The following is a 26,324-nucleotide window of genomic DNA, read 5'->3' on the forward strand; positions in this document are numbered from 1 at the left end:
TTCCAGTTGTTTAACTTTTTTAATTTGAACCAACAAAGCATCATATCAAACAACAGCATACACATCTCCTGATCTATTGTATTTAAAATTCATTGACCGGCACATTTAATGACAAAACAATGCATTTAACATCCACGACCTACTGCATTCTAACTATTTTAGGCTTACATAGCGGATGTCTTAGTGACGACATCTTGAGCCCAGTACTGTGCACATCGCACAGCATTATATACTCACAAAAGAAGTTAATTAAATAAAGTATTTTTGTCTGAAAATCTAGCAATAGGCTACCCCTCACTGCATCGGGGAGTCTGACCTCATTTCCGTACGTCCTCTGTGAGACATCTCCTAAATTATGTATACAATCTCATGACAAAGACGTTACTCATTGTAATTGTGTTCAAACGGATGCTACATTACGGAAGCGAGTAAAATCGCCCCATACAATACCAAGCCCATTATGTTCTATGCAAGGCTCTCTAAATGACAATAAAATGGTTGTTGGCTTTTTGGGGGGTGGGAGTGAAATTCTCATACAAATATGCTTCATTTACTCATGAGTTAAGTAAAAAGGCAGGAAAGTAGTGTCAGCGTGAGGACAGTGGGTTATGTAAGTCCAAAAGCTCAGGATCAGGCCATGCTTCTACGCGAGTCATCCAGTAGGGGGAGCTCTCGGTCCTCACGTGTGCCACCATGACCTAGCATTTGCATAGCTGACATCCACCCTTTTGGAGATGTGCTTAAACACATTTGGTTATTAGCAGTGCATGGAGAACATAATGGTGTATCAAAAGCACCGTGGTAGCATATTTGAGGATGCGATTTGCTATACACTCTGTAGACAGGACAGCAAATTTCGATGCACCTATGCGACTTCAGATACTTTGTGATATAGTTTTGTGTTTCAAGTGGGAGCAGCAGAAAAAGAATATGCGCAATAATTTTACTGCATGGCTGTCGTGCACTCCTGGAGAGGCTGGAACATGAATGCTAATGTTTGGCATTTCAGTTTTGGCATAATTATGTTTGCTTTTTTATATGCCGAGTCAGGAAAGAAGGTCAGCCAAGACATACCAATGTGAGTGTGTGTGGTCAGCGTGACCTTACATGAACAGATGTGTGTGTAGATGAGTGCTTTGATGATTACGCTAACATTTGCAGTCTCCTCCACTCCAAGGCTCACCGCTGCAGCCAAAAGGCTAAACGGAGCTTGACTCCCTGCAGCACACACTGATTGCATGCTATTCCAAATGCACCACGCCAGGTATGTGTAAAAGCCTCACTTCAAATCTCCAAACAGATGTAAAGATCAATATTAAGGACACATTAGGTGCTGATGGCTTATCAACCAAAAGAGAGCAGGAGGGAGGGTACAATCTAGACCCGTGCTAGCAGGTGATCACACCACGGAGAAGGCTATAAGGACAAACGTATTGAGAGACACTTTTTAATTAATTAATTAATCAGTCAGGTGCTGGGCTAGACCTTTTCCAGGTTATCCGCTTGGCCTTAAAAAGTAAAAAAAAATGTTTTAAAATGTATTCTTCAATACACCAGCACTGTTTCCTGGTTGAATATGGCCTATTATTAGTTTTTAAAAGCAAATTGGACCTAGTTCTTGCATAAATTAAGCTTTTTCAAGCATAAAAAAGGGTAAATGAACTAAAATACAAATATAAGGCATTCAGAAGATGCATTCAGACGTAATGATATGTAGTATTCAACACTGGTCTCAAGGTGTCACTAATGTTACAGTGATGAGACAAGACCACCGCAGGAAGTACTGTCCAAAACAGGAAGTAGAAAAAGAACAATAAGAAACTCTCCCCAATGCTAACATGTGAGCCTACATTATGTCTTGTTTGTGTCTTATTTTCTCTTATTATGTGTACTATATTGGGTAACGTGATGTTATTTCATGTCTAGATGCCTTTGAGAATGTTAAAAACCATATTTAGGTTTCGGTTGAAGGTTTTGGTTAAGGTTCCCAGATATTCACTTATCACAGTCAGGTCTGGAACCAATTAAAAATGCGCTAAATGAGGGAGCACTGTCATTTGAATCTGAAAACATTACAAAAATTCTTAATTTCATTAAAAATTCTTTAAAGCCTCCGGTTTTCTTTCATGTCTTTAGTACTTTTTTGCCAGTATGGATGTGAAATGGGTCTTAGAGGGACAGTTCTGATTTTTTGACATTAGATTGTATGACATCCCCATCAGCAGTGTAGCGCATCAATGGTCACTTACCCCCCACTTCGTCCCGTGAGCGAAGTTCTGGTTGGATTTCGGTGATGAGGAACATGAAGCAATCATCATCCGCTGTGGGACACATACACAACAATGGACAAGGCAACGGCGCGCAGTGTTACGACAGGGGAGAAAGTAACGCCGAGCGACTGAGAGGTCTGACTTTTTTCTTGTGATGCAAACGTGTTACTCGTTGGAACGCACTCTGCTCACGGGACGGAGTGGGGGAGTAAGTCACTACTGATGCACTACACTGCTGATGGGGATGACATCCAACTTCATGTAAAAATAAAAAATGAGAACTATCCCTTTAAATTGGTCATTAAAACGTCTTAAATTTGACGTGTTGAAACCTGCAGAGACCCTGGTAAGCGTGATAACTTGGTGTCCCAATACTTTTGTCCATGTGTGGATTTGAATATGGGAAGTTGTGTTTAATTCTTCCAGTATGATGATGACTGCAGACAAGAAAATGAAGGGTTCACATCAGCTGCTTCCTCTCAGCCTTCATCATCTTACAGTATGTTTATGTTTAGGTTTTTTTCCATAAGCTACATAGAAATTAGTCAAATGATTTTCCGGGACGTCTGCCTGCGCTGTCAGAGGCTTCGGCAATTCCCTCTGGAATCTCCCCGGACGGGGAAATGTGCTTCTCTTCATGTGTGTGTGCGCTGATGAGGTCCGACAGCAGAGTGCACAATGCACTCCTCTGCCACTGCTCCTCATGCACGGTCGCACACATACATTATTTTAAACGTACACAAAGATGTCTCGTTGAAGCTGGGACCAGCCAGCAGCAAGGACGACAATCCGTGGCTTTGACCCTGAATGTTAAAGCGGTGGACAGACGGGGCGGGGGCTTGAAAAATAGGAGGATGTTTTCTGTAGAAAAATAGAGGAATTCTCACAGGCTGATTAAATGTCTTTGGCACTTCTGAAAAAACAGCAAATACAAAGGATCAACACTGAGTGAAAAAGGCCAAACTAGAAAACTCTCCAGCCCAGAAGAAGATTAAGATAATCTGTCGTCATCCATGTATGAGTCTAGCCAGGCCGGGGTGGATTTGAGCCTGAACCGGCCCGTATTCCACCGTCTCTCCGTCCACTGTGATCACGCCCTCCCGGGAGATGGGCTCCAGCCGCAGTGCCCGCACCTTCTCGTAGACCAGGTGGGGGCAGCCACATGCTAAATGGGCTCCTTTCTCCATAGCCAGGAAGAGGCGTAGGAGGGCCGGTCGGGAGATTCCGGCGGTCACGTAAAAGAGGTGGATGATTCCGTCGTCCGCCAGGGCACCAGGAACTGCCCACAGGTCCTCAGCGAGGTGGGACTGGTAAATAGCCAGCACTAAGACAAAGTCCTCCTCCTTGACGAGAGTCCAGCTCTGTGGGAGCGGTTGGTCCAGTCCCGGGAGAAGAGAATCTGGTGGCTCTCTGGTTTTGCTGCCACTTGGGATGTCAGGTCTTTTGGTGGTGATGGCATTGTTGGAAGAGTTGCTGATGGTGTTTTGGTTGGAGTTGTTGCAAAGGTGGTGCAAGTTCTGTGTTGGGGAGGAGTTTGGGATAAGCTGGCAGGGCAGGGAGGAACACAGGGAGGGGCGCTGGGGTGTGGTGGGAAGGTTGGGCTTCTCCTTCACAGGTAAGTACGCCAACCTGCCCTGATAGACACGGAGAGTGGCCAAGCGCACGAGAGTGCCCATCAGGAAGCGGATCGCACCGACGTGCCGGTACTTCTCGCTCTCGATGTCCACGTCGGCCACAAAGCCCCAAGCCAGGGACAGGAAGGAGAAGAGACGCTGCGTGGAGGCCAAGTGGATCGACACCAAGTCCAAGGAGCCAACCAGGCCCTTGCACAACATGAAGCCACAACTCAGAAGCAACTCCTCGTTCCAGGCGGGAGGCGACCTGTGGGACACAAGAATTAAGTAAGGAAGGCAAGTTGTACCCTCGCTGGCCTGCGCTCGCACTGATCATTCATGCTTTATGGCTTAAAGAACTACAGTTCCCAGAGTGCAGATTCAGGAAGTAGTGAATTGGACTAGTGAAGTGGATGCTAATATCATGTTTTGAAGTTTTATGCAACGATTGTGTTTTGATCTGACAAATCTTAAGTAAGTTTGATCAAATGTAGACTTATTATAGCTTCTGCTTGGACTGCTTCGACTGCGGCAGCTGTTGACAAAAAGCATCTCACGTCTCACCGGAGCGAATGAGTGTGCTGGGAACACCGAGTGTAGGTAGGATTGCAAGGTTTATAGTGTGTCTTTCTGTGTAAATATCCCATGTTATAAAATGGACACTTCTAAACAAGTGCGCCCATATGTAAAATTGTTTATTTTTTTTTTTATTTTGTGGGTGCGGCTTATATTCAGGTGCTCTCATTAGTCCATAATTTACGGTATAATACGATATACTGACTGACATACACCGAACTGTGGCTTTAATACCGAGGTATGTACCGAACCATAAGGATGCCATACTTTTGCACCCCTGATATTTCCTATAATCCTTATCCTGTTCAGTGTGGACCTGGAGCCTATCCGAGCTGACTTCGGGCTTGAGATCCTGGACCCTAGAGACCCTGTACTGGTTGCCAGTTATCATAGGGCACATCCTGTACAGACAACCATTCACACTCATAGTCAAACCTGTGCGAACTGAACCCACGCTGCCTCATGATAAACATGACTTCTCCTCCTTCTGTTGATTGTCAGTTGTCCCAACAGTGGTGATATGCAATTCCACCACCTACAGGACCGGAGTGCAACGGTATATGTACGCTTCTACTTTTATGAGACAGTCTCCAGCTCACCCGTGACTCTAATTCTCATTTGCTTATACAGCAGAATAGCGGTATAGAAAATAGATGGATGGATCGATCGATAGTGGTCCGTTTTCTGCACATCCAGCTGTTTCTTGCTGTTTCTCTTGCATACTGTATTACACCACAGTGGGACATTATTAAAAAATTCAAAACATATAGGATAGGACGTGTAACCGTTTTGCAGCTTTCATGGACGTAAACATGTTATCATACCATGTACACTTGCATGTCAACGGTAGGTTAAGAATCAAAATGACTAATTAATGCATAAATAATGCACCCTAACACCGAGACTTTGCCACAAACTGTCCCCCGTGTCTGTGCAGTGCGTTGCAGCAGGCCTCGACGTTGCTTTGGAGTGCTTTGCTGCCGGCAGTAATATAATTTTAACCATGCATACACCGTCCTCTAAATTCTCCAAGGATTATGTTGAATAAAGACTCTTTGCACTGCTGTCCCCAGAGTTCCTCAACTTATTACATCATTCCTTTGAGGTTATCAGCCACCTAAAACGACCTCTGCTACCCAGCGAAGCACACTGACATTGTTTCTGTGCTTGCTCTCTGAGGAATGACGTGCCCAGTCAGCTCGGAGCATAATTACACAGGAAGGAGATAAATCACACTTTTTTTAAAGCTCAGCAAGCTTTTTTTTTTTTTTTTTAGCACTTTAGCCCATACATTTAAATGAGTCATTAATGGACTGACTCACTGAGAGTAGTGGTGCACAGAGGCAGCCAGGGCGTTGCCGGAGCCACCTGGTAGAATCCCCAGAGGCGTCTGGATGGCCTCTTGCCAGTCATCACGCTCCATCAGACCATTTATCACCTGATTAAACAAAGATAGAATCAGACTGGTGCTGAAGGCGGAAGATAATATCGATACGACACGTAGTAAAGGCAGATAGGATCCTGATAAATAGACGGTTATGTCATCAAGCTGGTTCTCGTCCGAGCACCTCAAAGAGCAGCCCATCTCCTGACATGATAACCAGAGCATCCCACTGTGACAGGTCTGCCTTCTTCACCAGCTCTCGTGCGTGATTCTGGTGCTCTGATGGCATAAAAACATAGAAGATACATGAGAGATGGAAAAGCAATGAAAAAAAAAACACAGGAATAAAAAATGAGGGCAAGGGCAAAGAGACAGGCACGCTTCCATCATGGCCAGGGGAGATTAAGTATTCATTTTTCCCTTCTGAGGCCAGACATGTGACATTAGGCTGTCCAGTTGTCCTTAGCAGCTCCAAGGCAGCTTAACTGCTCTGCAAACATCTGTGACCAACAAATACGTGTGTGTGTGTGTGTGTGTGTGTGTGTGTGTGTGTGTATGGACATGGTTCACATTGTCACTGAAAAAAAGATGAAGTCTCACAGCAAATAATGTGCATATTTTATGTGTATAATTAACCGTTTATCGTTTATCATTGGTTCCACACCTGACCGTGATAAGTGAATTTCCAGAAAGGAGAATTCCTTATTTTTAAATGGAAATGTTTTCGTGGTTCGTAGGTTGTTTATGACCGTCTAAATGTGTTTTTTAACATTATTCGAGCCCTCTAGACATTAAATAACACCCCATAATCGCCTTTACACTCGTATTACCCAATATAGTAGACATAATAAGAGAAAGCGAGCCATTTAAGACATGAATAAGCCTCGTGCCCGTGTGTGTAGGTGTAAATGTGTTCCGGTGCTAGAGGAGCTGACTGTTGGGAAAACAGGAAGTGACGTCGGGTGGTTCAGAGTTGAGTTTTAGCTTGGCTTGCGTTACGGCCGCAACAGTAGCCCGTGTTAGGGATTATTGTGCCTGTTGATTGCGCCTGATAATTCAAGGCTGTAATTAAAGACTGTTGTTCCGGCGATCAAGCCTGGTGCTTGCGTGTCTCACCGAACATTACAGTGTTCCAAGTGACCAGTGTAGAATACCACATATCATCGCAACGTCTTTGAATGCATCTTCAGAATGCCTTACATTTGTATTTCAGTTCATTTAGCCATCTTTAGGCTTGTAATTTAAGCAAAAAAAATATGTAAAATTTGCCTGAATATGCATATTTTGGACTAATAATAGGCCATATTTAACCACGAAACAGAATGATTAATGAATTAATATATTTCTGAAACGCCACGATAGAGTGAAGCCGCGAAATGGTGAGGGATTTAATTAGACATTTCCAGAACATCTGCGTCTGAGTAGTAGGTGAGTACACCCTTCACATTTATGCAAGTATTTTTATTTCAGGACATATCCTCAAGGGATGTATCCTATGGTATGATATGGTTTATTTGTTTCAGACTTTCTTCACAATTTGTGTTAAGGGACATCGTGGTTGTAACATTGTTACCTTTGCACAATTCAACATGTCATAGGAAAAGAAAGGAAAAGGAAAGGCATATATATATATATATATATGCCGGAGATGATCATCATCGGCAGATATGTGATGTTGGCAGGATCGAGCTGTTTGTTTGTTCTTTGCAGGGATGTGTGTGAGTGTGTGTGTGGAAATGGAAGAGGAGAACAGAGGACAAAATTGTCAACACAGCAAAAAAAAAAAGAGAGCGAGAGAGAGAAAGACATGAGACAGCTAAATTAGCAAGTATCGATGCGCTTCCATTGTGAAGGTAACATGTTTCAGCTGCAGTATTGATTGAGGGAATACACACAAATAACAGAATCCCCTCCCCTCTCCTCTCCTCTCCTGGGGCTGGGGTGTGTATGTGTGTGTGTGTACAGTATGTCAGGAGGTGACGATGCGCTGGTGTGTGCTGTGTTGACAGACAGAGCGGCAGAAGGAGTAAACGGTGCTCAGCAGCCGACTCAGCACTCTGAGCCTGCCAGCCGGGGCTCCAGCTGATGCATTACTGTACTTCCCAGCCACTTCCTTACTCAGAGTCACTGACTTTAACACGCTAACCTCGACCTAAATAAGGGAGATGCTCCGTTTGAGAGGTTAAGGTGCATTCGGGTTGTTTTTTACTTAAATGCACCATGATTCTGTTTAGAGACCAACATGAAAATAAGTTTAACCCAATATCCTGCCACTCACATTCCACCCTTTTTTGAACTGCACAAGCAATTCGGTTGATGTGTTGCCAGGCGGCTCCTGCTTCTGCTGGGAGAGGCAGCATTTTCTTGCCTGTCGAGTTGTTGATGCTGTCAAACGGCGCTGCAGTTGCAATAGAGGGTGGCTGATGAAGACAAAGATGAGTCTAGACGGGTGAGGGATGCACACCGGGGACGCTAAACAGAATGGGACTCGTATTCTTTCGCTGAATCCATGCAGTTTTTGCAGTGTAATGTGTCGTGTTATACAGTACTCCACAATCTCCACTTTCTCACAGCCCCCAGTCTGCTCTTTAAGGCAATTTGGCCCACAGACGCATGTCAATAATTAAATACTAACACTAAATACAGGAGACCCTCTGGATAAGCCTCTCGTGTGTGTGTGTGTGTGTGTGTGTTTTCTCACCTGTGATGACAAGCTTGTAGGGGACAGCAGCTTCAGTGAGCATGCCCTGCACGTGGCCGGTGAAGAGCTGCAGAGCCTGGCCACGCCCACTGTGAGGGTTCACCAGTATCATGACTCTGCAAGGCCGCTGCAGCGCCGAAGTCGTGACACCTGAGAGTCAAAGAGGAAGATGCTTCGTGAACGGGTCGGACAGCATACACACTTTACAACCGCTTCCCTGCAGATTAGAATATTACATAATATGGAAAGTGATGGGTTTATCTCTCTCAGCGTACGTCCGCATAATGCTGTCGGTGCATGTGTGTATTTCTGGATGTTGTGTATATTTAGCATGTTTAATCCAACAGACAGTTGTTAGTTAAATGGTTATTTTGACAGCCTTAATTGTAACTAAGATAATTATAATCATTTATTTATTCATTTATTGAAGGTATGGGAGGATGTTGAAGGCAATTAATGGCATTAAAAGTTTGGGAAAGTCATGTTTTTTGTTCACTTTCACATGGGACACTTTAAGGTCAGTTCGAGTCATTTTCAAGACATAAATTATTGGTCTATATTTACCGCCCCCAACAAAAAAACTTGTAGAAAACATAAGAGTTTAATATTTTTGGAGGTTAATTTATAACGGACACACATCCATCTGTTCACTACGATGGAACATCAGGGCCACACTGAAAAATAATAATAATATAATAATCATTTCGAGAATAAAGCAGTAAATTTACGAGATTAAGGTCGTAAACTAACGAGAAAAAAAAGTCGGAATATTACCCTTGCCCAAGGCCAAAGGTCACATAAGTCCCCACCTTTTCATAGCTGTCTCAGGCAATGCCTGATACGAAGGAGTATATAATCTGAGATTTCAAGAAAAAAAGTCGTAAATTCAAGAGAATAAAGTCGTAAATTTACGAGAAAAAACCTGTAACTTGATATTACGGGCATTGCCTGAGACAGCTATGAAAAGGGGGGGGACTTATGTGACCTTTGGTATTTGGAGGGGACGGGGTAAGAAAGGCAGAAGTGAGAAGGGAGATTTACGAGTAAAAAAGTCGTAAAATTTGCGAGACTAAAGTCGCAAATTTACGGGAAAAAAAGTCGTAATATTACGAGAATAAAGTCGTAAATTTACGAGAAAAAAAGTCGTAATATTACGAGAATAAAGTCAGAAATTTAAGAGAAAAAAAGTCGTACATTTACGAGGAAAAAGTCATAATATTACGCGAATAAAGTCGTAAATTTACGAGAATAATGTCGGAATATTACGTATCATCGTGTCACACGTGTCCAGCATAGGTCTTCAGGGAGGAAGGAAACTTTCCTCTTGCTTCGGGCAAGCTTTTCTTTAGAACGTGGCAGCAAAACAGAGCAGTTGAGCACAAACAGATTAGCATGGCTAGCCCTTCTCACTTCTGCCTTTCTTACCCCGCCCCCTCCAAATGCCAAAGATCACATAAATCCCCCCTTTTCATAGCTGTCTCAGGCAATGCCTGTAATATCAAGTTACAGTTTTTTCTCGTAAATTTACAACTTTATTGCCGTAAATTTACGACTTTTCTCGAAATCTCAAGATTATTTTAATACTCCATCGTAACAGGCGTTGCCTCACTTATGTGACCTTTGGCCTTGGGCAAAGGTAATATTACGACTTTTTTTCTCGTAATAGTTTTTTTTTTTCAATACTCCTTCGTAGTTTACATACTCACCACACACAAGTAACAGGAAAAAATATCAATTCTATCAGCAACCGTGGCTCTCTGCAGCTTCAATATTCAACATTGCAGTAGTCATCTTGCGAATCGAGTCTCTGGACCATTTGACCTATCGGCAGCGCGGGACAGAGGTGTGATTCCAGCAGGAAGAGGGTGGTGAGAGTGTAAAAACAAACATGCACAAAACCGTGCCTCCATTCAGCCACACACTATCCCCATTGTCTTTTATTTGTAGCAAAGCACAATGTGGCTTTCAAACACAAAAAGTGCTGTCTGCACTTCCAGAATATCAAGCTACAGTGGAAATTGTGAGTGAAAGAGCTTTGGATCAGCTTTTGCACAGCACAACCTTGATAACAAACCCACGCTCCCGCCCTTCCATCATTTTAACTTTGAAGCGAAGACAGAGACAGTGGAGGAATCTAGTTCATGCCTTGTTATGCGGCTGGGTTTCACACCTTTACTGCTTTGAATATGTCTATTTATGCTGCGTCACCCTGTCTCACAATCAAATCTTCCTTACCTAGACAACGAATCATGACTTAACTGAAATGTGAGCGACGTGCACTTACTTTTGCCAGATACTCTACATCAGGGGTCACCAACGTGGTGCCCGCGGGCACCGGGTAGCCCCCCACGACCACATGAGGTGCCCGCAAGCCTGCTTTTCATTCAGGTTTTCCGTTAATAATGAAAGAACAGTAGAAAGAAATGCATTCTGAAATACAAAATGGGAGTTGGACACCAGCATTTTGTTCATGTTCTGGTAAAACAAGCATATTCGCTTTGTTTGGGTTTAAAATAAGCTCTGAAAATAAATGTTACAAAAATGAGTAGCTCTTGGCAATTTTCATTTTGTAAAGGTAGCTCTCACAAGGAAAAACGTTGGTGACCCCTGATCTACATGTCTGTTCAGGTGACTCATATCCATTCACTGTGTCTAATCAACACCTGTAATAACCTGCATACAAAGACACTGAAAAATCACACACAAGTGTCAACGTTGGACAACAATAATAAACTACAGGCGTCCCTCGCCGCTTCGCATTCCGAATTTCACAACTTCACTCTATCACGGTTTTCCACAAATGTATGAATGAATAAATCATGCTGTTTCGTGACTGAATATGGCCAAGAAAATATACACATATAAGCAAATTTTGCAATTTTTTCTGCCTAAATTTAGAAGACAATGCATTCAAAGACGCTGGGATGATATGTAGTTTTCTACACTGGTCACTAGGTGTCTGTAATTACGTTGGGTGAGACACACAGGCACCGGACTCGATCGCCGGAACAGCAGGCTTTTATGGCAGGTATGAATGATTTCACAACCGGCACAATAATCCCCGACACACGCAGCTGTTGCGGCCGTAACCCGCGCCAGACCCGGAGCCCCCGACGTCACTTCCTGTTACACATTTACAGTACCACATGAGTATGAGTCTTATTTATGTCTTAAATGGCTTATTTTCTGTTATTATGTCTGGGTAATGCAAGTGTAAAGTGACTATAGGGGTGTTATTTCTTTCTAGAGGGCTCTAATATTAAAAACGTATTTACAATGTCGTAAAAAGGTTTTTCATACTCAAGAATCAAAAATTCACTTATCACGGTCGGCTCTGGGACCAATTAACCGAGATAAACGAAGGATTACTGTACACAAATGTCAACATCGGGCAACAACAGCAAAATATCCCCCATATCCAAATCGGGACGTTTTCTAAAGTGGGAGAAGCAAATCAGAATAGTTTCACTTGAAACTTTAAAACAAATGTGCAGTTGTTGTGTTGCTTAACATAGAGATAGGCAGGGCCTTGAACGTCTCATGAGCGCAGAGCGCACAGTCCTTATTAGGAGGAAGAAAGGAGACAAATGTGAAGTTGACCGATCAAAGGATTCCCGAGCCGGAATCTGTCCATGGTGTCCCAACTCTAAAAGAACCACTGTCTAATAGTGTCTATTCTTCACAGAGACTCGGTCACCAATGCGTGGATGCTTTGTTTGAGCACTCGATTCTGCTGAATGATACGCGAGCAAAGGGAGTACAGTCGCACCTCGCCTCATCCTTCACTCTATCAACATTTTTCAGAATAAATTAATAAATTAGTGCTTTTTTGTGGTTGACTCCACGTATTATTATTATTAATAATAATAATTTCAAGCATAACAATGGCTAATTGAATGAAAATACAAATTTAAGGCATTCAGAAGACGCATTCAAAGACGTGATATGTAGTATTATACACTGGCCACTAGGTGTCAGTAATGTTAGATTACATTAGCCACCATGGGAAGTACGCTGTCCAGTAAAAAACAAGGAACTCTCCCAATGCTAACGTGTGAGTCTATGTGTTATTTACGTCTACTTTGTCTTATTTTCTGTTATTATGTTCACTGTATTAGGTAAACTGAGTATATGAGTGTTATTTCATGTCTCGGGGGCTCTAATAATGTTAAAAACCATATTTAGAAGGTCATGAACAGGTTTTCTGTGCTCTAACAACAAAAATGATTTATTTATATAAAAGGAATCCCACTTTGTGGAAATTTACCTATTAAGGTCAGGTCTGGAACCAATTAACCGCGATAATGAGGGATTATACTGTAGTTTGTTTGGCTGTACAATCACCAAAACAGTGTACCACAATCATTTTTGCCAAAATTGTAATCATATGAAAACTGGGGAATATGAAAATCTGGCTTCCACTTAAAATGACAGCATCTCCAGTCGTGGGAATCGATTGGTCTATGCGTAAACCTTCCAAAACACAAAGAAAGGCGTTACGAAGCCTTTGTCGTGTTCTTTAAACAGTAAACACGCGGTAACACACGTGAGTAATGTGTGCGTGTGAGCTCAATGGGAGAGTGTGCACTGGAAGAGGTTGACTCGAGTATTAACATCCACTGAGGCATCACAAGGCTGAAGGGCAGAGCGGTGGCATCGTGGGGAGGGTCGAGGGGTTGGAAGGCCGTATATGTTGACAGGCCATCACAGCAGTGCGTCACAGAGACCAAGACGAAAGAAGCCTCACAGGAGTTTGAGATGCTGGATCGGGTTAAGGGTCATCTGGTGACGCAAGTGTGTTTCACCATAGGGCACACACACTGAAACACACACACACACACACACACACACACACACACGCTCAAACTTACGAACCTTCAGGCTGGAGAAACACTACAGTTACAGTCAAACCTTGGTTTTTGTATGATTCGGTTTTCGGCAAAAAAAACATCCGTAAAAAATAATAATATAAAGCCAATGAGTCCGTCGCAGACGCACAAAAATATTAACACTCAACACATTATAAAAGGGAACAATTATAGTTTTAAAGGCCGAAAACAATGTGAAATACATATACAGTACAGTGTTCCCTTATTTATCGCGAAGGATAGGTTCCCAAAATAGCTCGCAATAAGTGAAATCTGCAAAGTAGCCAACTTCATTTTTGTGTGTTTGAAGGCTGTAAAAGCCCTCACCATACACTTTATACACTTTTCCCAGACAGGCATTAACTTTTTCTCACATTTCTATCTTGGTTAAAACACTCAAAAAAGTTCAGTCCTTCGTTTGAATGATCAACCTACGAGGTTGGACTCAAGAAATGATTAAGTGACTCACACATATTTCACTCCTCTGACCGTGCCTCTTCGTCCTGGCGCCGTTACGCTGTGCTGTAGCGTTTTTGTATCCTTGTTAATTAAAACACAATGCCGCTGTCCTCGTGTTTTCCTCCTGCTCGTGCTCCTCGTCGAACCGAAGATGGATTTATTCCGTAATGGCGCCCTACAGCCTTCCTTCAGCATGTCCAGAAGTCCTCCTGTGCCTTTGATGGTGCAGAACGTTTCGTCCACATTGTTGATGTTGTCGGGGATAAAACTTGCAAACATACAGCGCTTCAGAGTCACCCAGCTAGCGATCGAACATTTATGTAAAATTTGGCAAGCCGAACGCATTCTGTGCTGCACAGGAAGGCACGGAGGAGATTGACAATGGTCTACAGTCCCTTAGCACCTTCATAGGCTGTAAAAAACCCCCCCAAAAAACTAAAAGAAATCCTGTGAAACAGCGAGTCCGGTGAAAGGTGAACCGCGATGTTGCGAGGGAACGCTGTAAATGATGAATGAAATGGATAAATAAACACTTAACATCACTTTTAACTTCATGAAAGACTAGCAAACATCACTTTTAGTATGGAAAGTGAAAAAAAAAATCACCTAGCACAATATTCATTGACTTCCTCGTTCGTCGAGGTTGACCAAAAACATAAGGATTACATGGATGCTTCCCTAATCCAGATTTGTATCAAATAGATCAGCCTGTGTCACTCCTTCACAAAGATGGAAACGTGCTATCCACTCAAAACTCAACACTTCCCCCCCACTGTTTTTAAGCAGAGTTTAGATGGCAAAAAAAAAAAAAAGTTCAAAGTCCTCTTCAATATTTTAAAACCTTGCAGGTCCATTCCTTGACTCAGCAGTACTGTATGTGACCATTTTACATTATGAACCCTGCCTACCATCACATGCATGATGAGATTTGATCTGCTGCTTGTGTCCATCATTGTCGTCTGTTATGTTTATGGACAGTGGACTTCCTGTGGTGGCTATTGTCTCATCAATATATTGTAATGGCGGCTTTAAATGGCTTTACACACATATTACCCAATACAGTAGACATAATAAGAGTAAATAACCCATTTAAGACAAAGAAACCTCCTGCTTGTGTGTGTCACAGTAAATGTTTTAATATAAATGTATAAAATATATAAATAATGAGTCTGCTTTCATGGATGACAAAGGAAATTGAAAAATATTCACATTTGCGAGGCTGAAATCACAGGATGTTTACATTTTAAAATAAAAAAATAATTAACAGAATCCCAAAATAGTTGATTAATTGGATAATCAATTAACTGGATAAGCGATTAATCAGTGATTCAGCGATTAAATGTTGCAGTTCTACTGGGAGCTAATTACCCTGCATTGCTACAAAGACTCAAACTATAATTCTAACTAGGGCTGCAACTAACGATTATTTTCTTGGTCGATTAATCTGAAGCTTGTTGTTTTGATGAATTAAGTAATCAGTCAGGCCCTAGACAGACCAAATCAATATGACCAAACACAAACAATTAGTGCTTTGCTCTGCAACATGTCAGAAAAGAGGCAAAAATGTCAATCACTGTTTTCCAGAGTGAAAGCTGATGTGTGTGAATATCTTGTTTTGACTAAAACACAAAATTAACAGGTCCGCTTTCATGGATGACAAAGGAAATTATAAAATTTTACATTTGCGAGGCTGAAATCAAAGGATATTTGCATCTTTTAATCCAAAAATGACTAATGGAATACCAAAATTATTGGATAATCAATTAATCATCGATTAATCATCGCTTGTGCCAAACATATGAATTGATTATTCTGGAGTTTGCCGTTTTATTTGTCATTTGGCAGCTATCTGACAAAATACTCTCACTTTTAATCCAACCTTTCCATCTGCAGCAAACCAGATGAGGTCAGATGTAATTAACTTTAGGATAAATGCTCTATAGGGGATTAGGGACTCACACTGACTTTCATATACCCTCTGTGAAAGACGCAGCGTCTATTTTGCTTTGGAATGCAAAGCAAGCTTATAAATTAAAGATCTGCGTGCTGAAAACAGAAGAAAAAGAGGGAAAAATCTGCATCAAACTGGCGCAATGGTTGGTGGTATTTAACCCTCTGCACTTCCCAAGATGGAGCTTTTTGGAGGGCGACTGGAGGACAACAACCGAGACCGAGTTAGTTCTCAGGTTACCACCATCTGCCTTCCTGCCAGCGGGCCACAGGGACGCTGAATACACACAACATCTTATTTAAATGTCTTACGGTCCCTCACTGTCGTTTCCAAAAACATACCGAATGAGACACTTGTGCTCTTTCAGCTGTGCTGCCTGCCCAGGAGTGCAAAGCCTGCTTTCTATTTGGAACAGTAAATACACTCAGCAGGCACTTCATTATCATTGCAGTGGATTCTCCCTTTTCAAAGGTAATCATCTCTCTTTTGGTAATGACACTGACAGAGAGGTATTGTAATAATTAGAATGAGGTTGTACTTTGAATCATTGTAGCGATACAATGATGACCAAATATTGGCTCCCGGTAGAGCTGCAACAATCAATCGATGATTAATCGATTAGCAATTATGTTGGCATTCGATTAATCAATTGATTTCAGCCTCTCAAAAATGAATATTTTGTAATTCCCTTCGTCATTTTTGCCTCTTTTCTGATATGTTGCGGACCAAACCACTAACTGTTTGTGTTTGGCTCATATTGATTTGGGGCATCCAAACAAAACGGCTGAAAAATCAAAGGATGGATGGGCCGCTTAGATATTTTACATTTTATACACCAACCCATGTAGATATGCTAATATGTGATATATATTGAAGGAATAAATAATAAGTGTATTATTAGTGTGAACTTTTCCCCCATAAGTTACCATTTTTCCCGAAACATTTCAACATTTACATTTTCGTTTTGTTGTAATCTTATGACTTTATTCCCATAACATTTTGACTTCATTCTCTTAATATTGTCACTTTTTCCCAACCTAATTTTCTAAAAATTTGCAACCTCATTCTTTGTTTGGTTTTGTTTGTCATAAAATATTACACCTGTAGAAAATAACATCTTTTGTCTTGAATATTTCAACTTTATGCTTCTTAAAATCGTGTTTTTTCCTCAAAATATTAGGACTTTGTGGTCGTAAAATGACCTTTTTTTCTCGTAATGTTACGACAATATTCTATCAATAGCATAACTTTTTCCACGAACTATTTTTCCAAAATTAGTTTTGCTCCTCGTACAATTACAACATCTTCTTTCTTGACTATTTTCAACTTTCTGCTTCTAAAAATGACACGTTATTTCTAATTATATTATGACTTTACTCTTGTAAAATTAAGATTTTTTTTTCCCCATAAAATGACAATTATTTTCTCATAATATTAGGACTTTATTCTCATAAAATCACTGATGGTTTTTTTTTTCTTCCATTTTTGCTGTTGTTTAACTGTATTTTTAGAATGTGTCACTGGCCAATAACAAAAAACAGCCGTGCGTTGCAAATGGGCTCCGGGCAGCACTTTGGACATCCCTTGTCTAGCGTATAACAGATTACCCGTTTAACCGATTAATCGAAGCAAGCTTCAGATTAATCGGCTAAATAAAAACAATCATTAGCTGCAGCTCCCAGTATAATAATACAGTACAGTTCTCTACCTACAACCACAACAGCAAGCATCACGTTAAACCCAAACAACTGTTTCCATATTCCTCCTGTATGAGTGATGGAGTAATTAGAGTAAACAGCTCTCGTATTGTCTACATGTTCATTACCATCTCATTGTAATCCAGGATGAGACGCTAATGAGATTGAAAGACAGCAGGCAGCAGTAGCAGATGAGGAAGACACCTCATTAGACAAAGCAGCAGCAAAAGGATGATAATCAGCTGCGTGTTTTGATGTGATTTTGCACACGTCAACAACAAACCCATCTGGGAATTGACTGCGCAGATGAATCAAGTCTGAGCAGCAGGCAGCTACGCTCTTGTTGACAGTGGAGCAGTTGGCGATGTAAACAGACGGTGTGGACTAAAGTATTGGGACACCTGATGAAGGCTGCAAATAATATAAGATACTGAAATGTGCATATAATTTACAGTCGTCGGCGTACAGCTTACTCTAGAGATCTTGGAGGTGTGTTTGTACCGATGTTGGAATGACCTCTTTCCCAAGAGACGGGGGCCATGCACCGCTTCAGAGTGCCACAGTACTTGTTGGAATACATGTTTCCCTCGATTGACCGCAGCTCCCCAGTGATGGCAGCACTCGTGCAGCCCCAGACTATGATGCTACCACCACCACACTTGACTTTAAGGCAAAACACAATCATCTTGGGATTCACTTGTGTTGTCAGATGGATAATTAAGCCTCAAAAGGGGAGTTACTGTATGTGTTCTATTGTTTTTACTCGCTTATACGGTGCGTCCCAAGCCTCGTGAGTATTGTTTTCTAGAATGTGTGGCAGTGTGAATGAATAGATGGAAGCGAGTAGAGCAGGTTTTCGGTAGCGAAAGGCATGCAAAAAATGTTTTCCCAATAGGGAGAAGCAAATGTAAGTCAGTTTAATGATTCATTTGTTGAAAATAGCTATGAATGTTCACATCAAATAACCTACAAGGTTATGTACGGTTCAGTGAAGTTGCATGCGAGTAAATAATGTGACCTTGCTCACCAGCTTTCCGAGGAGCCTGCTGCACTGAGGCATCCCTGATGGCATGAGCCCACCTCTCAGCCTCCCGCAGGTTGGTCAGGGCGTCCTGGACCAGTGCCACCCGAAAGCACTGCTCCACTCGTTGCCGGGCCACGCCGGCGCTCATCCAGCGCCGCTTGAACGGGTAGAAATAGGCGGTAAAGTAGGCGCCGACGTCCGCGCTGTCCGCCGCTCGGTACGCCCGGCAGCCGACGCAGTCTGTCAAGTTGAAGACCACCTTAGTTCTACCGGGAGACGACGAGATCCTCTGGATGGTCAGAGCGCTCTCCGTCAAGCTCACGGAGTACCGGACCTTGTCGTTGAGCGTGTCCGTAAACTCCCCGTAAAGCATGCCCACGAAGCCGTTCCGCTGGCGGGGTGGCTCCGCTTCAGGGCCGTCTTTCTCCATCCCGGCCAGGCCAGTGCGAGGATGGCGGTGCGGTAGCGACTCCGAAGTACGAGTCCAAGTAGCCTGCTGCGGGACGCTGTGAGCGGGAGGACACTTCTGGTTCGGAGTCTCCCCCTAATGGCCAAAAGTGGAACCCCACAACACTCAGCATTATGTTGACATAATTGACATGCATTCTAACTGGAGTATTGTTGTTTTCCAACAAATCAACACAGCATCCAATGATACAATCATTTAATTAAGCAGTCGTCTCTTAAATGTGTTTGGGTGTTTAACCAGTTAGGACGCTATATCGCAGCATTATGTGCTTTTCATATAAATTGTAGCTTTATTTCGTTCCTCCGTCTATCAATAAAATAGTCGTAATTTCTTTCAGTAGACTTGTAAACCTTATTTTTTCCTAACGTGTACAGTCAAAGGCCACTTCATTAAGCGCTTCAATAGAAATTTTGAAAAACGCTGCCTTTACAAGGACAAAAATGCTTGGTTTCTGGTGTCATTCTTGCAGTGTTTATTACTCTGGTTGTATGGTAATCAAAATACTTTAAACAAATCTCAAATATGAGCGTACAGAGTATAGTTTGACAAAACAATAAACATAATGTCCATAATTTGTCTTTCCAAATTCCCAGATTTTGATGCAGCAGTTTGGGCTGAATGCAATTCTTTCCGCACCGGCTTTAGCCACGCCCATTTTAGATCACGTTGGTTGTGACGCATCCGGCAAATAAAACCAGATCGCGCGAGACTTCCTGTCTTTACTCTCTCCTGGCGGATGTATATCGACAACCTGCATCGTTGGCGTTAGTATGCAGCGGTTTCCATATGTTTATATGCCTTTCTGTTCATCTTTGGCGGTACCTAAAGCACACAAGCCTCCATAAAAAGCTATCGTTTTGATTAGCATTTGAAATAGGTGACAATGTGGAGTTGTTGCATGTGCTAGCTTGTTAGCTTCAAGCTACAAGGCAACCAGCACGTGGTCAAGAGCATAGCTGCCGTCCAGCAAGACACAAGTTCGACTTACAGGTAAGGTTGTCATGATCGGTGATTGTATCAATCTGCTTTGTGGATGTGATGAGTTTTGTTATCCCTGTCTGAAGATAACGTGTGGAAAACAATGGTACCTGACCAGCAGTAGACTTCACTTGTAGAAGCGGGTTTCTGATGTTCCATCGCTCACAAAATGTTTTGTTTCAGGTTCCTGCTCCAGATGGTTCCATGTCTGCAGAGGTGTGTACCACACTATTCGTTGTGTCCTGCTTCTTCCCATTTCAAGGATTATAACTGCTACGTAGGAAGTGCCGTCTGATGCGATAACTGACGATGGCAAAAGGCTGTTCTGAGAAATGGCCGTAGCTTCACTTTTATTGAGTACAAGGTGAACCGTAGATGACAATGTGATGTTCCTTTTAACAGATGCAAAACGTGCTGGATGTGCGGTACCTGAGGAGATGGACAGGTAATTCCCATGAAACTCGCATGTAATCAAGCCAGTGATGATACAAGTTATCCCTGTCTGAACTTAAATGTGGAGTCATGGTAACCTGAGGCTTGATGATTAATGTCACTTGCTGTTTTTAAAAATCGTTTTAAGATTGTAAGGTTTCCCTGTTTTGTACCCTTTTTTTTAGGTGTCATTCCTGAGTTGGGCGGAGCAACCTGAAGATTCAAATTCATCTAGGAAACAAAATAAAGTCTGTTGATTCATACTGCAGGAGTCCAGTGTGATTTGTTCTGCCTGTAAGACTTTTTCTTCAAGTTGTTGAGGAAGATCTGCTGCTCTTGCAAGTAGTCGTGGTCCTGAGCGCAAGAGAAATGCAGTTAGGCCCAGCACAGAGGAAAAATGAAAGGATGCAGGGGGCCACATTCACAATCACCTTTTGTTTATGAAGCATACATGCTAAAGCGGTAAAATATTCGAGAAAGAAAGCTACCTTACTCCCTTTGTAGCCCAAATTTGCTTTTTAGTTTGAGAAAATGCTATAGGCTACAAATTGCTCCTGTGCTGCACTTTGGACACCATGCGGTGGACGTAATTCAAATGTTTTTAAGGGAGATCTGTGTAACTGTTTGCGTCACATTTGTTACATAGTTTAAATATACATTAAGCAGTCCTCATGCAATGCCTCTTGTCCTCAAATGGTGCACGTGATTGTCCCTTACCTTTCGTGCATTGTACTTCCATATAGCCAGGTGCGCTTGGAGCGCCACAGACTGAGAACTGGGCATTGTCGCAGTGGCGTTGAGGGTCGGTGCCTGCTTGGTGTCCGGTATCACTGAACCTGAGTCTCCAGATGAATAGAACAATTCATGGTTAGCATAATGCTTTGATTCAAGCTGAAAGGGTTATTACCTGGTAATGGTAAAACGGTGAGATTGCTTTGTGAGCCACTGGATGGGTTGGGTCTAAGCTTTTCTGTGGTCTCCTGCTGATTAAACCGTATTCGCTCCTACGATTGAGAGTTGATTATACAAGTTCAGTAGCTATAAACAGTTTTACAATTTTATTTTATGGACAAAAAGCTCATTTTCAATGAAACACCTGAATAGTACGTTGTTCAAGCTGCCTCAATCTCTCGATCTGGGAATGGATAGTCCTTAGCCTTGACTGGTGCTCTGCCTCCACGCGTTTGGCTTCCTGCAAGGCTTGCTCGCCTTCCTCATACTTTTCTGCTGCCATCTGCAAACGTCAGGTATTGTTACTAATGCTGTAAAATGACAAATGTTTTCAAATTAATCATGATTATTCGCCATTTTCAGCTATGTCTAAAATATGCCAATTTTAACTATTTTATTAACAAAGATACAAAACTGGACATGATTTTATATTTATATATTTGTACGTATTAACAGCTCCAAATGAACTTCTAATTTAAATCAAGCTACAAGATACTATAAATATCTGAAAATCAAGTTACCTAATAGTGGCAGAATGTTGAATTTTAACTGTTATGAGCAAAGAGGGGTTGCGTTCAAAGACACCACCTAATGTGAGTATTTTCTGGGGTTTCCGAGCTCACTTAAATGCTGATAAGAATAGCCACTTCTTGTTTTCTTTGTCTTTCTGTGGATTTAGACCACACGCACATAGTAAAGATGTTGGGAGTTCGGAGTGCCATAGAATGCACCTCCCGGTCACGTGGTGAGAATGAGGACGTTTTGTTCAGCGAACAGAGAGACAAAGTTGGAGATGCATTTACTGTTCGGTGTGTGTTGGAACTGCACTGCTGTTGATATGTTTACCGTAGGTCAGAATAAAGTTGCGAGGACGCCACACTGCGCCTCCATAACAGAGATTGATGCGTGTGCATTAATTATGCTAATACTTTTAACGTAATTATATGTATTTTTCTTTAATGAATTAGTTACAGCCGTTAACACATTATTTTTGACAGCCCTAATTGTTACAGAAAGTAGGTTTCCATTATTTGTTGGCAGGACTATGCAGCATCATCCCCTAAGCTTACATTTCTGAGTAGACAGTGGCCAAATCATTATGACTTAAATTTGACTCACCCAGGAGGTTGGCATCTATAACTGCACACAGTTTGATGCTAATGTCAACATTTTGTTTTTACCTTAAAAGTGGAGTTCTCTCATCATCACCTGCGAGTGCAGGAGGACGAAAGTGAAGTCAGTGTGACTTCAGAAATGAGTTGGTGCACATAGGAACATTTAAAAGCAGAAGATGCCGATGTGGTATATCCCTTTGTAAATACATTGTAAAATTAAAACCTGTGAATGATTTACCTTGCTGAAGTCATCAACCTCCTGTGCTCGGATCTTGAGCCTCAAAGCGGTACTGCTAATTCTTTCTTTTTCTCGATCCAGTTCTCCTCTGAGTTGTTCCAGAGCTTCTCTTTCCTGTGCCACAGCCGCCTCCCTTTGTTTCAGCTCTCCGCCGCGAAGCTTCAGATCAGCTTGCTCCTGTAGTGCCAAAAAGGAAGGGGTTCTATATACAAGTACAGTAGTTGGGGTTTCTAACTGAGTGCATTTGCTGAAAACCTGTTTCAGCTCACCTGTGCGAGACTCATGATGGAGCCCTCTCTCCTGTCCAGTAGAGTACTGACGTCCTGTTCAACTCTTTCTCGCCTCTGTTTCTCCTGGGCATGGAAGATGGTCCACTCTGCTGCCAGTTTCCTTCTCTCCTCTGCACACTGCTGCATCACTGACTTCTGCTCCTCCAGTAACGCACTCTGGTGGGCAGTGAGGAAGGAGTGTCGGGGAATGGAATCTAGGATTTCTGTTTTTGTCAAGACATAATCTGCTCTTTATGAGCCTCACCTTGGCTTTCTCCAGCTCCTCTCTCTCCATGTTCATCTGCATAGTCAGGGACCGTCGCTCTTCTTCTAGGCTTTTCACAGAAGACTCTACCTTGGCCTGCTCTGCTGTCACCTTCCAGCGCTCCTGAAACACGCAAGAATCGTCAATGTCTCACAAATACAAATACCAGTAACCCCTTGCTACTTCGTGGTTTGAATTTCCCAGCTTCATTCTATCATTGTTTAAAAAAAAAAATATTAAGTAATAAATCATGCTGTTTTGTGGTTGAATACAGCCTATCATTAGTTAAAAAAAAGGCATATTTAAGCATTTTTTCCCCCCAACCTAAGCAATTTTAAGCATAGTATCTAAATTAAGTAAAACAGAAGGCATTCAAAGATGTTGTGATGATGTGTAGTATTTTACACTGGTCACTAGGTGTCAGTAATGTTACTGTAATGTTCAATGAGACACATGAGCACCAGGCCTGATCATGGGAACAACAGGCTTGTATTGCAGAATTGAATCATCTCATAATAGGCACAATAATCCCAAACATGGGCTACTTTTGCGGCCGTAACCCACACCAAAATAAAACTCAACTCTGGACCCCCGACATCCCCCATGCAACACACACACAAGTGTTTTTATCTCTTAAATGGTCTAATACATTGGGTAATACAAGTGTAAAGGTGACTATAGGAGTGCTATTTCATGTCTAGAGGGCTCTAATAATGTTAAAAAGCCTATTTAGAAGGTCATAAACAGGTTTTCTATGCTCAAAGTTCCAAAATATTGTCGTTACGAATACGCAATCCAACTTGGCAGGAATTCCCTTATCATGGTCGTGTCCGGAACCAGTTGACCACAATAAACGAGCGTTACAATGCCTATGTAAATGGTGAATTCAGAGATGGAGGCACTGACATGTGAAGTTCCACACTCCTTCTGTCTTGTTGCGCGGAAATGTCGCTTTCCCACCATTATTATACAATGTAACCTCGGTTTTCGTACGCTGCGGTTTTTGTAAGATTAGTTTTTTTGATGCAAAAGTATTAAAATGTGTCTTTGTTATTGTACAGCCAAACAGTGTGCCTAAAAAACTGTTTTCCTGCAGTTCATTCCATAAAATCGAGTGCCTATACAAAGCATCCATGCGTTGCTGAGTCAGTTTCTGTAAAAAAAAAAAATGTACAAAGAGAACAACTCCATATCTGTCTCCTTTCTTCATCCTATAAAGCATTGTGCACCTTGAGCTGATGAAGCACTCAAGCGCACTGCGTATTTCTGCTTTATTTCTTGTGAGAAAAATTAATTGTTCCACTATACTTATTGTGGGACCTTCTGTTAAGACTCAAATGTCTTTAGGCAAGTGGATATTTACAGCATGTACCTTTGCTCATGATTACTAACCTTCTCAAGCTGTCGCTGCTGTTCATTTATCTGAGTGTCCATCCTGGAAATGATCTCCTTAAGGTAAGCCTTCTCCTCAGCCATTGCTTTCTGCTGTTGAGCCAAACGCTCCTGCATGACTGAAAGGAACATTTCGACATGACCTCATCTGCTTGTGCATCTTGTGTATGTGTCCATACTTCGAAGCTGCTCATCTCTGTGCCGCGCCCCCTGCTCCAAGCCTTGGGTTGTGTGCTCATGTCTGCTCTCAACCAGCGTGGAGAGATCGCCGAGACGAGAAGAGAACTGCTCCATCTGCTCGATCACTAAAGTAAGAGACCTGGACATAGCAGGCATACTGCTGTAACAACACAAATTATTTTGTGCACTGCAATATTTATGCACTTGTTTCCCTTCCTTTCACATTCATTTTAAAAACTACATAAACAAGCAAAAACTAGCTAAATAAATAAATAGACAACCTGGTCTCAGATGTTGCACTTGTTACAGCATCAATCTCCTCCTCTTTGAGCCTTTTCAGTCGATTAACATGGTCTTCGTGGTCATTCTTCATCTCCATAATAGATTTCCTGGATGGCAAATAGGAATGATGCAATATGAGTGGAACTGATACACCAAAGCATAGCCAGCCCATATTTGTGAGGTCATTTTCAAAATTGTAGGCTACCTCTGTTACAGTATAACCACAGCCATGCATGTTTAATTGGGCTGAGGTCAGGGCTCAGTGGTTCCTTTGCAATCCAAATAATCAGTTGGCACAGAAAAGCGGTGCTTGAGAGCCAGCTTCATCGGGTTTACCTCTGCAGATCTCGGAGTCTCTCCACATCTCGGTCTTGGTCTTGCTGGAACTGGGCCAGTTTACGCTGGTAGTGAGCCTGCAGGTCTGAGCGCTCCTTCTCGGCTGCTTGTGTTACTGTGGCCAAGCGTTCGATTAGGTCTTCACTCTCCTGACGCATCCGTGTCTCCCTCTGGGCTGTGGATTCCTCGAGAAGCTTCACGCGAGTTCTGTGAGATAAGATGTTGAAGAGTCACACCATTAAACGCACAGGTGTACAAGCAAACACAAATGGTCAAATTAAATTTCAGATGAAATACTTGTGTGCGTTTTCCATCAGTTCCATGTCCTGTTTATGTCGCTGTTGGGCACTCTCCAGTAACAACTGGCTATGGTCTCGCTCCAACTGCAGAGTCTTAATCTGGGCAAGAACACACAGGGATTTGGGGTTGCAATCCCATCTAAATCACAAATAAATTAGCTATACAAAAGTATTCGCCTGTTGTATCCTACTGTGTTCAAGCACCTGTCCCTCCAGCTGAATGATGCGGGCCTGTAAATCCTGATCATCTCCAGATTGCTGCTCATTGAGTCTCTGCAGGGCCCCAACGTCCAAAACACCTTGGAGCCCCAGTAACTGTGACTGCATCATCTTTCAGGCAGACAAAGTAATCATGTGGCAACAAAACTATGAGATGTGTTGCATGTTATAATTTGGAAACATATGCAAGATGGGCTAAGTAATAGGGGTGCACCAATACATGTATCTGGTTTAAATTTGATACCAGTATGAATCAAAACATACTGCAACCCAAGTCACAAATGTCACATGACATCAGTCCCTTCTTGATTTGCAAAGTTGGCAAAGATGAAATCCCAGCATGCGGAAGCAATCGG

At 42.2% G+C, this 26,324-nt stretch overlaps 2 protein-coding genes, 1 long non-coding RNA gene and 2 other non-coding genes across 6 annotated transcripts in view; 3 read left to right on the forward strand and 2 right to left on the reverse strand.

The window, feature by feature from the left end:
- LOC129170813 (sphingosine kinase 1-like) lies at positions 1-20,238 on the reverse strand. Its single transcript, XM_054758851.1, has 6 exons — positions 20,106-20,238; positions 18,547-19,087; positions 8,545-8,694; positions 6,028-6,122; positions 5,782-5,897; positions 1-4,151 (listed from the first exon to the last, which is right to left on the reverse strand). Exons 2-6 carry the CDS (start codon positions 18,971-18,973, stop codon positions 3,278-3,280), a joined length of 1,662 nt encoding a protein of 553 aa, XP_054614826.1. The 5' UTR covers positions 18,974-19,087; positions 20,106-20,238; the 3' UTR covers positions 1-3,277.
- Positions 19,685-20,683, forward strand: LOC129170814 (uncharacterized). The gene is made up of 4 exons (XR_008566683.1): positions 19,685-20,002; positions 20,174-20,206; positions 20,393-20,435; positions 20,608-20,683. It is a non-coding gene; the product is annotated as an uncharacterized LOC129170814 (long non-coding RNA).
- LOC129171806 (small nucleolar RNA SNORD49) lies at positions 20,247-20,321 on the forward strand. Its single transcript, XR_008566838.1, has one exon. It is a non-coding gene; the product is annotated as a small nucleolar RNA SNORD49 (small nucleolar RNA).
- The window catches only part of LOC129170812 (fas-binding factor 1 homolog), a 15,332-nt gene continuing 9,306 nt past the window's right edge, over positions 20,299-26,324 (reverse strand). The window contains exons 18-31 of one of the 2 annotated variants that reach the window (XR_008566682.1): positions 25,954-26,079; positions 25,748-25,848; positions 25,451-25,657; positions 25,114-25,221; positions 24,832-24,971; positions 24,653-24,771; positions 23,261-23,383; positions 22,996-23,172; positions 22,727-22,903; positions 22,555-22,582; positions 21,519-21,656; positions 21,330-21,426; positions 21,140-21,258; positions 20,766-20,776 (exon numbers count right to left, since the gene is read on the reverse strand). Coding sequence is in view for 1 of the 2 variants with exons in the window: in XM_054758849.1 (XP_054614824.1) it covers positions 20,681-20,776; positions 21,140-21,264; positions 21,330-21,426; positions 21,519-21,656; positions 22,727-22,903; positions 22,996-23,172; positions 23,261-23,383; positions 24,653-24,771; positions 24,832-24,971; positions 25,114-25,221; positions 25,451-25,657; positions 25,748-25,848; positions 25,954-26,079 (1,734 nt within the window). In the remaining variant the exon portion in view is untranslated. Of the gene's footprint in view, positions 20,777-21,139; positions 21,265-21,329; positions 21,427-21,518; positions 21,657-22,554; positions 22,583-22,726; positions 22,904-22,995; positions 23,173-23,260; positions 23,384-24,652; positions 24,772-24,831; positions 24,972-25,113; positions 25,222-25,450; positions 25,658-25,747; positions 25,849-25,953; positions 26,080-26,324 lie in introns of both variants that reach the window. The other variant, XM_054758849.1, reaches the window with a different exon arrangement.
- Positions 20,462-20,531, forward strand: LOC129171805 (small nucleolar RNA R38). Its single transcript, XR_008566837.1, has one exon. It is a non-coding gene; the product is annotated as a small nucleolar RNA R38 (small nucleolar RNA).

This window comes from Dunckerocampus dactyliophorus, chromosome 18 (genome assembly GCF_027744805.1).
Source record: "Dunckerocampus dactyliophorus isolate RoL2022-P2 chromosome 18, RoL_Ddac_1.1, whole genome shotgun sequence".
In the NCBI taxonomy this organism is placed as follows: Eukaryota; Metazoa; Chordata; class Actinopteri; order Syngnathiformes; family Syngnathidae; genus Dunckerocampus; species Dunckerocampus dactyliophorus.

What these genes read in the sequence shown, in the direction of transcription:
- LOC129170813 (XM_054758851.1), bottom strand. Translation starts at nt 18,973, where the DNA reads ATGGAGAAAGACGGCCCTGAAGCGGAGCCACCCCGCCAGCGGAACGGC. An exon ending in CTACAAGCTTGTCATCACAG is followed by an intron (nt 6,123 to 8,544) that starts GTGAGAAAACAC and finishes TTATGCCATCAG; the next exon opens with AGCACCAGAATCACGCACGA. An exon ending in TCTGTGCACCACTACTCTCA is followed by an intron (nt 4,152 to 5,781) that starts GTGAGTCAGTCC and finishes TGTGTCCCACAG; the next exon opens with GTCGCCTCCCGCCTGGAACG.